Source organism: Trachemys scripta, chromosome 5, assembly GCF_013100865.1.
Source record: "Trachemys scripta elegans isolate TJP31775 chromosome 5, CAS_Tse_1.0, whole genome shotgun sequence".
NCBI classification, from domain to species: domain Eukaryota; kingdom Metazoa; phylum Chordata; order Testudines; family Emydidae; genus Trachemys; species Trachemys scripta.
The window spans coordinates 43,344,384-43,357,058 of record NC_048302.1 but is presented as its reverse complement, the minus strand read 5'-3'; the positions used below and the strand labels follow the sequence as shown (position 1 = coordinate 43,357,058).

At 38.2% G+C, this 12,675-nt stretch overlaps 1 protein-coding gene across 4 annotated transcripts in view; it reads left to right on the top strand.

The window, feature by feature from the left end:
- Positions 1 to 12,675, top strand: part of MFSD8 (major facilitator superfamily domain containing 8) — a 33,827-nt gene that overhangs the window by 16,769 nt on the left and 4,383 nt on the right. For 2 of the 4 annotated variants that reach the window (XM_034771191.1, XM_034771188.1), the window contains 5 exons: positions 490 to 598; positions 2,361 to 2,495; positions 3,154 to 3,257; positions 3,343 to 3,602; positions 6,180 to 7,814. In XM_034771191.1, coding sequence (XP_034627082.1) covers positions 490 to 598; positions 2,361 to 2,495; positions 3,154 to 3,257; positions 3,343 to 3,602; positions 6,180 to 6,386 — 815 coding nt within the window. In that variant the 3' untranslated portion in view covers positions 6,387 to 7,814. Of the gene's footprint in view, positions 1 to 489; positions 599 to 2,360; positions 2,496 to 3,153; positions 3,258 to 3,342; positions 3,603 to 6,179; positions 7,815 to 12,675 lie in introns of those variants that run through there. The other 2 variants (XM_034771190.1, XM_034771192.1) reach the window with 2 other exon arrangements.

Genomic DNA, 12,675 nt, shown 5'->3' with positions numbered 1-12,675 from the left:
GTGTCCTTTTATTTTGAGTTCCCTCCATCCTTTTCACAAGAGTCCCTGTGCAACAATGTATTTACAATGTTAACCTAGCTTTTGGCCCTCTCACCAGCGCCTGAGGGGAATGGAGGTCTCCCACTTCTGTGTGGCTAGGCTCAGCTAGCCCTGTTCCTCCCTCTCCTCTCCTGGCATTTCGTTCTTGTCTCTTTATCAGCCTTGGGCTGATGGGGTAATTGGCTCCTTATACCATCCAACCAGCCAGCCTGATTGACTAATTACCCCCATCAGCTTCCTGAAGAGGAACTAAGTAATAACTGAATGATCAGAGTCTATACCCAGGCTCTCCTGGCAGGGTCTCCTGTTTGCATCCTGCATTCTGTCACAATTGTACATTATGCATAATATTATTAATACCTATAGCCACAGAGTAACATTAGAGCTCATTAATTGAATTGTAAAACTTTTAAATTTTGCAATTTAGTTCATTCTTATTTTTCTTTACAGAAAGTGATTATGTGGATCAGGATGCCCAAGGGAACATTGACCAGGTTGCTGTTATAGCAACCAACATTCTTTTTTTTGTCATCTTGTTTGTTTTTGCTGTCTTTGAAACGTAAGTCTACCAGTTTTCTCCTGTTACTCATTAATTAATGTTTGTAAAGTTCTTTGAAGACAGAAAGTGCTCATAGGCTTTTCTGTTGCACTCATTACCATAACTGAATGTTTCGCAAATATAAGTAAGCATTATCCCACCTCATCAAAAACAAGCCATAATTAAAATTGAGTTGTATGATATTTTCCATTTAGTGTGGCACATCAATTTAACAGAGTATCATTGTGGAGTACTTTTATATAAGGAACAGTTATATTTAAACTTTTGAATGAAATGTAAACCCAAATTGCTGAACATTTGTGGCTATTGAAGATTTCATTGTGTTCCTCACACGAGTTGAGATGTAAACCCCAGTGTCACATCAGATTTCAATAGAGGTAATTTAATTCTATCTACCAAATCTCTGCAAGGGAAATAATATTTTCAGTTGGATACATTGTCCTTTATCTCCTGTCCTAAAAATTGTGTAGCCCTGTAGTGCATTTGTAAATGGCTAGGGCATTCCACTTCAGACTTGTTTCAATAGTGGTTGAAGCGATTCTTATATATAGGTGCAGTTTGCAAAGTACTTTGGTATCCTTTAGGATTAAAGTATCTAGCTATGTTGAGATGTGACTGCAGTGTATAAACCTAAACTTGAAAAAGGACAGGTCAGTGCTTGACAATAATAATAGGGGGATTTCATAGATGAATGAGGGAAAATAAGAAAATGTAATGTACATCTGAAGAAATGAGGTTTTTACCCACGAAAGCTTATGCCCAAATAAATCTGTTAGTCTTTAAGGTGCCACCAGACTCCTTGTTGTATCTGTTTAGGGTGACTCTTGTACATTAAAATGGGTAAACTGACATAATTTTGAAGGGATAAGCTTGTGTGCAGAATTTTGAGCTATAATATCACATATTTGAAGTTTCTGTTCCCTACTGAGTATGTCTTATAAAAATGTATTTGATATTTACAAAACATCTCCGTTCAGACTTCAGTTTGACAAAGTGTAGCAGTTTTTCCTGTATACAATGGTAGATTATGTCTGAGTGATTTTTTTTTTTTTTTTTTTTTTAATGAACATATGTGGCTGCATGCAATAGAACTCTGATGGATCTTAAGTTTGCTTTTTTCACAGGCAAAGGCTGGGAGTGCTATATGGAAACAGAATTGGAAAGCATAATTTTGATGGCAATAGTGTCCAGCCTTTCTTGCTAGATTGAAGATCATTTGGTGGAATAGAGGGAAGGGAAGGAGAAGAAATGAATGGAGGGATTTTAGTAAATGAACATTTGTTTTACCCCAGTGGCAAAGGGGCTGGTGACTACAATATAATGGCCAAATTTTCTGTGCTTTGTGAAAGGAAACAAATGCACATATCCCATTAACAATAACTACAGCTGTATAGCTAAACCTTGAACACCATAAATAAGTTACTATTCAGCCTTATATATTTATCTTTTACATGCAAAGGACCAGATTTTTCCTTTCCATTGTATTAATTGTACACCACCATGAATCCATTGAAATAATTAATGTTACATCAGTGTAGAATTGGTATAATGGAATGGAAAGTCAAGCCCAGAGGATTTGTTGTAAGTGATGCATCACAAAATGATGTTATAAACAGCGTACATGTTCTTGTTTGTTTGTCAGGAGGGAAGGCTTCTGTATGACCATATCTGATACTATAGAGAATAAATATATGGATGATGCTCTTCTGGGATAACCTTTGTACAGGTTTTATTAATGTCTCTCCTATTTTTTACTGCCTAGCATAGCTACTCCATTGACAATGGATATGTATTCCTGGACCAGGAAAGAAGCAGTTTTTTATAATGGAATAATCCTTGGTGCAATTGGCATTGAATCAGTCATTGTCTTCATGGCGGTTAAAGTAGTTTCTAAAAAGTAAGTCGCTCATCAGGTTTTTGCTCTTGTTTATCTTAATGTAAACAGACAGGAAAATGTTTATCTGGGGAACTTTAGGTCAGGTCTTCATTATCTGAATCAAATTCTGCTCATCTTATTTTAGCAAATGATAGAAATGTAGGGGCTACAAGGAGACCTCTAGAGATCACCTATTCTAGCCCCCTGCCCTGTGGTAGGATTAAGTATACCTAGACCATCCCTGATAGGTGTTTGTCTAACTTGTTCATAAACACCTCAAAGAACTGGGATTCCTCAACATCCCTAGATAACTTGTTCCAGTGCTTAACTATCCTTATAGTTAAAAAGTTTTTCCTCTTATCTAACCTAAATCTCCCTTGCTGCAAACTGAGCAGGTTACTTTGTGTCCTGCTCCCGGTGGATATGAAGAGCAATTGATCACTGTCCTTTTTAGAAAAACCTTTTACATATTTGAAAACTTATGTCTCCCCTCGGTCTTCTCTTCTCTAGACTAAAGTAATTATGCCAAATTCTTTCAACCAAATAGTTCTACTTAAGTCATTGCAACTAGTCATCTGAATAAGTTGTACAGGATTTGTATTTGTGTATAGTAGATTATTTTTAGATACATTTGGTCATGAATATGTATTATTTAGTTATAGTTTTCATTATTCAACAGGACTGGTGAGCGTGCTATACTCTATGGAGGCCTACTGATTATCTTGGTTGGATTCTTTATCTTGTTACCTTGGGGAAAACAATTACCAAATATCCAGTGGGAAGGTATAATTATAAATAACGCTAAACTGTAGTCTAAGCATTTCATTAACATCTTTTTTAAAATGTGATCCCTTGCTTAATTTCACAGATATAAAGAATAATTCCGTTCCCAGAATCATCTTCAATGAAATGTTTACACCTTTCTGGAAGCTCCAAACAACACAACTACCATCCAATCACACAGTAGAGCCAACAGGATGCTCTGTTATGCAGCCCTGGTGCCTGTACACTCCATTGATCCACTTGGCCCAGTATATAACCTCTGATATACTGATAGGATTGGGCTATCCAGTCTGTAATGTCATGTCCTATACTTTATACTCAAAAATTCTAGGACCAAAACCTCAGGTAAGAATGAAAACTAAGGAATTTGTTCAGATTTTTACTGTAACATGTATACTTGATGGCATAGTTTGTTCCATTGGTCTTTTGATCAAAACTGTTTTGTTGGTTATGGGATGAATCCTCTTGTTTGTTAGACATTTGAAAACAATGAATGTGCATTTTTCTACTTTTGAATGCTCTTTATCAACACACAACATATCCATTTAAAACATCTGCTGAAAGTAACTTTTTTTAAAGAAAAGTTGGGAAAGAAAATTGTTTGATTCATAGACCAGAATGATCAGTTAATCTAACTTGCATATCGCAGGATGCTGAACTTCACCCAATAATTCCTGCACCAGACCCTTATCTTGTGGTTGAACTAGAGCATATATTTTTTTTTTTTAAATAGCATCAGTCTTGTTTGTACAGCATCTAGCACAGTGGGATCCATGTCCATGGCTAGGGATCCTAAGATTATAGTAGTAGTAAGTGATGGACAATCCAACAGCTCCCTAGATAAGCTGTTCCTGTGATTAATTATCTTCACTGTTAAAAAAAATTGCGCTGTATTTATCTAGTTTCAGCTTCCAGACATTAGATCTTGTTATGCCTTTGTCTGCTAGATTAAAGAGCCTTCCATGGTCAGAAATCTTCTCCCCATGTAGGTATTTATACAAGTCACCTCTTAACTGTCTTTGTTTAGCTAAATAAATCAAATTTCTTAAATCTTTTACTGTAAGCCAGGGTTTCCTGTCCTCTAATAATTCTTGTGGCTCTCCTCTGAGCCCTCTTCAATTTTTCAATATCCTTTTTTGAAATGTGAATACCAGAATTGGATACATTATTCCAGCAGTGGTATTGCAAATGCTGTATTGGTTATGCATCTAAGAATCTTGTAAGCTCACTTTAGCCACAGCATCAGACTATGAGCTCATGTTTAGCAGTTATCCACCATGGCCCCTAAGATCTATATAGAATTACTGGTTTCCACGATATAGTGCCACATCCCGTAAATAGGACCTTCCTTTTTGTGTTCCTAAATGTATGCTATTTACTTCAGTATATCAAACATATTTTACTAATGGAACTAAAGCTTTATTTGCTCTTAAGGCATAGAAAATAGCATTATGGAGAGCTAGATATAGAATATTGGGTTTTTTTCTGTCTCCACACACATCTAATTAACACATTGGGTCTAGCTTCTAAAGGTACAGGTATGTGAAGTCAGACTTATTAGGCTTCCTTCATGCAGTTGGGCCACTTCAAAACACTAGCAAAGATGCAAAAGTAGCAGTTGGCTTTCTACACTTGTGCTTCCACTTGAAAGATTAATTTTAAATATCCTGGTCTGAAAATTGTGAAGTCACCAGGTGCCACATGGTATTCAACAGTTTTGTCTAGGAATGGGAGGAAGGATAGGAGACAGAATGATAGTTGTGTTTTTAATTGAGTTTTTAATAAGACAGTTGAGTTTGCCAGGTTTGAGGTTTGAGGTTCTTCTTTGAGTGATTGCACATGTCCATTCCACTTCAAGCGTGTACATGCCCTGTGCACCAGAGTCAGATTTTTCCCGGAGCAGTACCTGTCGGGGCGACATGTGTACCCTGAACAGTCCAATGCTGCTGCATGGTGGCTTAAAGGGCAGAGTCGCCCCAGACCCACCTCAGTTCATTTTTACTGCCCAGGATTGGTAGTCAGAGTTGTCTTGCATTCAGGACATCTAATTTTTTAAAAAATCTGATTGTTTTAATTGCACTATGGCAGTACATTGCAGTAATAACTATTTGGATATTTTCCTTAACACTGAGGGAGGTGGCTACTTTTCACTTCTGCAGCCGTATCTGTAGGAAGAATTGGTTAAATTTGCTGCTTTTGCCAACAACAAAGGTATTCTGCAACAATAGAGAAGTCTCCAGTGATCTTAACTGTTTTTAAAGTTTAATACAAGTCCCTTCATGAAAAAGAAAAAAATTACACTATAAGGCGAGAACTTCAATCTATCGATCCCAAGACTTTCCTGTAATTTTCATGATTATTTTGGAGTATGACATTGTTATATCTAAATTAGATGTTAATCATTAGTGCTGGGGAACATCATTCACATCAGTGAAGCGATATAAAGAATAAATTTGAACGTGAATATGTCCATGCTATCAAAAGGGGTAGATTTAGATAGCTGCAATTTATTCAGTTCCCTCCTTTAGCTTCATTTCTGCCACAATGCCTATAAAGCACTAGTAGCTTACAATGGCTAATCAGGTGGTAAGCTGAGATCACTGCTTAATATAAGTAACTTGCTTCCTTTATCTCCACCTTCTCTTGTTTTTTCTCACCCATCTGTTGCATCTTGTTATAAAATAGATCTTTCAACAGGAACTTGTCTTTTTACTGCATATCTCTCTAGGCATCTGATTATGACTGCTTATCTTTTATTGCTTAAAAAAAACCAAGTAATGTTCATAGACCAACAGTCCAGAAAAATTAGCAGTGTCTTTTCCTGATATCTTATATACATTTTCTATTGTAATTAGAGTAACCGAAGAAAATGAAATCAATTTTTTTTCTGTTACTTAACCACAGTTCTTTGGTCCTTTTCAGGGTGTCTACATGGGCTGGTTAACTGCCTCTGGAAGTGGAGCACGTATACTGGGCCCAGTGTTTGTGAGCCAAATATATACTCACTTGGGACCTCGTTGGGCATTCAGCTTAATCTGTGGAATAATTGTATTCTCTCTCTTACTCCTGGAAGCAGTGTACAAGAGACTTACTGCATTTTCAGTCAGATATGGAATGATGCAAGGGTAGATTTATTTTTAGCTATGTAAAACGAAAATCAGACATATGTAATTGTCTTGTTTTTAAACAAGGGTGCCTCAATACAGGCCTATAGAGCTGTACTTGTAACTGAGCAGTGGAGCCTGTGAAGTATGCATAGCCTAATCACCGCTACATCTTGATTAATGAAATTATGCTAAGATTGCATTCTTCCTTGATAGCAAAAGTAGGAAAGCTATGTTTGATCACAATACAGCGCTAGGGTAGTGCATGCTGGAGTTCGTAGTTTCCAAAAGTGTCAGACCTTTGTGTTAAACGAAATGGCAACCGTTGGCCCTAGTTGTAGGAGTATAGTGGCCATATTGTAAGCACACCCTTTTTAAAAAGAAAAAAAATGCTGCCTTGATTCTATGAATCAGGATTATTAAAGCTTCTTGTAACTACAAGGTTGACTGAACCATGTGCACTTTGAATCAAAACACCTACCTCTTTTAATCAAATAAGTGAATGTTTGTTTGTTTTCTGAAGTGCAGATTGTTTCAATGAATTAACCAACAGCGAATAGGAAAAATAAACATTTTATTCTAACAAGACACCCGTAATTTATTGTGAAATAGATATGGGTGGCAACTATTCAAAATATTCCAACAGCTTTGAGTGATTTAAGCTGAAATATAAACACTCAGGCTGGGATTTTCACAGGAACATCTTTGAATTTGGTGTCCAACTCCGATTGAATTTTAATGGGTTTTGGGTATCTAACTCTTAGTTTCCTGGAAAATCCCAGTCTAAAATGAGTTATTTGCAGATCATAATTTAATGCATAAAAGTTCAAGAATGTGATTTATATAATTACACAATCACATAATAAGTTATGACAAGACATCAAATCAGATTCACTAATGGGTAAGAATTATGCATTCTAAACTGTATTTCAAACAAAGAAGTATCCCTCTGTAGCTGAAATTAGAGCCATGGCTGCTCTTCAGTATGTCTAACTGTACGCTGATTTTAGCATTACATTTGTAATTGAGTATCTATAAGCCAAGGTTAGAACACAGACTAGTGAAATAAAGTTACTTTAAATGCTGACTGAAGGGAGGTCATAAAATTTCCATTCCCTCTGCAGAATCAAGAGCATTTAAAATAGGAAAGGAGCTTGCTCTCAAAGAAGTTTCTGTACTACAGAATAGGATACTTTAAGCATTCCAGCACAAACTCGCTAATAAAATAACCAATTAATGTTAAGAATTCTCTTGAGGGAAGAGCTGTGAAATGGTGATAGAGAACCTGTGTTTAGAGGGCCACAACAAACTAATGACCCACCTTTCTGATTAAAGCCAAGAGTAAGTTATAGCTTTCAAAGAGCAACATGATTAAATATTTTACTATAATAGTAATCAGTTAAGTCACTTTGTGTTTGTGTTATGGGTTAATAAAATTACCTCATGCACTATACGGGCTATGTGGTTCTTTAGGGCAGTGGGGCACATACCCTGAAGTGTAAGCTTTAGCTAGTTCTGTAGGAAGTATCCAAGGAGGGTGTAGTATTGTATTTTAAAGTATCTTTTACTTAACTAGATTTTTAACTTAAATTTAAAATTTAAGTCACCAGCCTCTTTGTAAAACATGAGTTAGAGATAGCTGTATAGGACACTCCTGCTCAAAAGATGGCATTGTTCAGTGTATATTATCTATTTATGAATTGATTCCTTCCTTCCTTGAGAGTCAGAAGAAAATGAGCTCTAGAGCAGTGGTTCTCAACCTTTCCAGACTACTGTACCCCTTTCAGAAGTACCTCCAAATTTCACCTCATTTAAACTACTTGTATTTTAATGTCTGATTTAGTAAGCAAGTATTGCAGCATGCTATTACTGAAAAATTGCTTACTTTTTCATTTTTACCATATAATTATAAAACAAATAAATTGGAATATACTGTACTTACATTTTTATTGTGTAATATATAGAGCAGTATAAACAAGTCATTGTATGAAATTTTAGTTTGTACTGACTTCGTGTTTGCTTTTTATTTAGCCTCTTATAAAACCAGGCAAGTTTCTAGATGAGTTGATGTACCCCCAGCTGTACACACAACCTTGGTTGAGAACCATTTCTTTAGAGCACTCTGGCTATAAGACTATCAATCAGTCTTAATGGACCTGGCCTATTATGTTCTATGCATTCCTCATCCTGTGTTACCTACTTGTGCATAGATAGTTGGATTTTTTTTCTAGCAAAAAAATGCAACATCCAGTTTCAATTGCACCACTAACCCCTATCAGGATGCTGTTCTACTCTTATCTCAGGTTGATCACACATATGCCCAAAGCTGGATACTACCATCAGTGTATAGTACAGGGCTCGGCAACCTACGGCACTTGTGCCAAACACGGCATGCGAGCCGATTCTGAGTGACACGCTGCTGCCCACTGAGAGGAGGAGGGACCGGAATGCACCATGCTGCGGGAAGAAGGGGGAGGGGAAAGCTTGGCTGCAGCAGGATCAAGCTTTTGCCTCCTGCCCCTGCAGGGGAAAGGGGTGGGGAGGGGGTCCCGCCCCACTCAGCCCCCCCGCCCACCGCTCTCCCCTGCGGGGGCAGGAGGCAGAAGCTTGGTCCTGCGGCAGCCACGCTCCCTTCTCCCCCATTTCTTCCCACAATGTGGTGCATTCCGGCCCCTCCTCTTCCCAGAGGAGCAGAACTGAGCATAGCATGCTGGCTGCTCCGTAGAGGAGGCAGAGAGAGGTAGGGACGGGCCTAGGGGAAGGGGGTGGAACAGGTCATATGCCTCCCAGCCCCCTGCCATGAGCTGCTCAGGGCAGGGGGCTGGGAGCACCCCAGCCTTCTGCCCTGCACCTCCCCACCCCAACACACACCCATCCCTCTGCCCTGCACCCCCCATCCCTCTGCCCTGACCTTGAGTTGCCCCCAACACCCAGCCTTCTGCTGTGCACCTCCACACCCCCCAGCCCTGACCTTGAATCTCCCAACACCCAGCCTTCTGCCCTGCATCTCCACACCCCCCCCAGCCCTCTGCCCTGAACCCCTCCCCGTCTTGTGCTCTGCACGTCCACACACCCTAGCCCTCTGCCCTGACCTCGAGTCCCCCCAACACCCAACCGTCTGCCCTGCACCCCCCCACACTCCCAGCCTTGTGCCCTGCACCTCCACCCACCCCAGCCCTCTGCCCTGACCTCGCGTGTCCCCCCAACACCCAGCCCTCTGCCCTGACCTCGCACCCCCTCCCAAAACACCCAGCCTTCTGCCCTGAACCCCCCACCGAGCAGGCTGCCGGCGTAAGATCAGCATTTTAATTTAATTTTAAATGAAGCTTCATAAACATTTTGAAAACCTTGTTTACTTTACATACAACAATAGTTTAGTTTTATAATATACACTGAGAGACCCCTTCTAAAAAAAAACATTAATGTATTACCGGCACGCAAAACCTTAAATTAAAGTGAATAAATGAAGACTCGGCACACCACTTCTGAAAGGTTGCCTACCCCTGGTATAGTATATGATCTATTTATTTTAATAAGAGCATTGAGGAAATAAGATAAGCATTATTATCCACTTTTAGTAAATTTCTACTGGAATGGCAGACATGGCTACATTTTACTATTATAAATGCTAACGTGAAAGCTGCTGTGGCTTTAAGTATTGTAAATCTTATGCTACAGAGAGTTTAGCTGACCTATCAGAAAGGTATGTTAGCCATTTGTGGTCTTGAATAGTAACAGGGCAGCTGTAATAGAACATCTCAAAGGTTGCTTTGACCTGAGAAGCAGAGACTTCAGAAGCAGCACAGGTTAAGTAATGTCATCTTTCCACTTTCAATCATCAAGAACAGATTGTTTAACAGGACTGAAACTTGGAATAAAGTGAGTAAAAAAAAAATCTAAGCAGAAATGATTTAATCTTAATGCCTGGGATTTGTAGATGTGAAGACCCCACCTACTACATACAAAAGCTTCCTGTATTCCCAATAAATTTACCATTAAAAGGAGAATTGAACAATACAATAAGATGAAGAGGGACATTGCATTAGCTGCAGTTAATTTGACTTGACTTGACCTAAAACAGATGCTACTCTGAGTCATGAAAATTTTTCAGGACAAAAAGGTAAGTTGCAATGTTACAGGGAGGTAGGCTGAGTGTTGAAAAGTGCATTTCCTAATATGCAGAAATGGTAAACGTAAGTGTTTTGCAATATTTAATAGAAAGGTAGTATGCCTAGCAATTTAAATCACAAGTCTTGTTTTTGTTTCACGATATCATAAATAATTCTGAAAGATTTGTACATTGAGTGAGTAGCTTAAAATAACTTTTTACAGTGAAAGGAATTGCTTTAGAGCAGGGGTAGGCACCCTGTGGCACTCATGCCGAAGGTGGCACGTGAGCTGATTTTCAGTAGCACTCACACTGCCCGGGTCCTGGCCACTGGTCTGGGGGGCTCTGCATTTTAATTTAATTTTAAATGAAGCTTCTTAAACATTTTAAAAACCTTATTTACTTTACATACAATAACAGTTTAGTTATATATTATAGACCTATAGAAAGAGACCTTCTAAAAACCATTAAAATGTATTACTGGCATGCAAAATCTTAAAGTAGAGTGAATAAATGGAGACTTGGCACACCACTTCTGAAAGGTTGCTGACCCCTGCTTTAGAGTTAACCAAAAAATTAATGCTTTAAAAGTAGAGCTTATTAATAGATACAAATATCAGATGATTAAAACCCATTATCTAGAGCACAGAGGCCCCTGCATACATCTTTTAATCAAAAGGCTAATTGGTTTCTGTTTTGCCATTCACCAATGTCAACCAGATTCATTTATTTAAAAGATGATAGTTACAAGTTTTGAAAGACAGTGTAGATGTATAACGCTCTAAGGCAGCCAGACATCCTTCAGAATAATATCAGTTCAGTGCTTGGCTTCCCAGGTCAGCAAAACTGTTCAAAGCCATTTAAATGAAAGTAAAATCCAAAGACCAATTATCTGACTGTTTACATATGTAGATTGTGAGAAAGATGGAAGAGTACCTACATATCTTTCCTACAGCTTCTCCATATTGATCAATAAGTAAGTTGTAATTTCCCTGTGATGGATGTGCAATAAGGGTGGGATTTTCAAAAAGCAGCTGGGTAACACAAGTACACAAATAAGAATTATACTTGTAAACTACATAAGCACTTGAAGATACTGTAATTTCATCACAACTGATAGACATCTTACAGAATAACCCACAAAATTTGAATATTTCACAAACAAGTTTTCAAGTAATGCATGTGCATATTGGCTAACTTAAGTGAAAGTTGAAAAATGTTTGCTTTTATTAATATTGGGACAAATTTCAGATTGCCAATCTTTTAGGACCCTTTATCACCATGTATCCCCCTCACCCTTCCAAGACTGGCCAACCACACTGTTTCATTATGAGCTTTAAGACTGTTTAGATGTGAAGGTTTGAGGCTTCTAACCCCACCCACACACCCCCTCAAAAAAAAAAAAAAATGACATTTTCAGGTGAATGTGAGACTGACTGGGGATATATACAAGCCTAGCAATACAACATAGTCAGGGCAGATGCAGTCCTGCCAGCTTTCTCCATTTTGTTCTGCTCCACAACTGCTTGTTGTTAAAGAGGTCAGGCCTAAAAGACTGCTAGTTCCGTGGCATGAACCAACCACAAGCAAGCTCAGTTTTGATGGAGAAGGAGGTTAGTATATTAGGCCAATGGCATCTTCCACCAGTTGAATTAATAGTGTAACTAATTTAATTAATTACAAATTCCACAACCAACAATAATCCTTCCTTACACTGATCTGAGATATCAAATACACACTTTTCCACAGTGGCAATAGCTAATTTAAGTGTAAGACATTCTTCTCTAACAGCTTTATTATTTGAGATATTACCTGCTTTAGAAAGACTTCACTTTAGCCACTTTCTGCATTTTCTAGTTACAATACAGAAAGCGTGACCAGTAGATTCTCTCTGCTCTAAAACATGTAATATTTGAGTATACTTTTTCAAGGATCTTTGACCATTATTAAAAAGGGTGTTGCTGTATTTTTTGCTTATCTGTACTAATTCATTTTGCCTAGGAAGCTAGCTAGAATTAAAATGACACTACAGAAGTATGTTTAGATTTAAAGTAAATTAAGCAGAGAAACTTGAGCTCTGTGGTTGACTCCACTTACATAGCTGATTCTTAGACCGCATGTCCCAGTACATGATAAAAATTCTTGAAATTTTGTCTGAATTAGGGGAAAAAACTACATGTAGCTATACTTTGAACTACAATAGCAT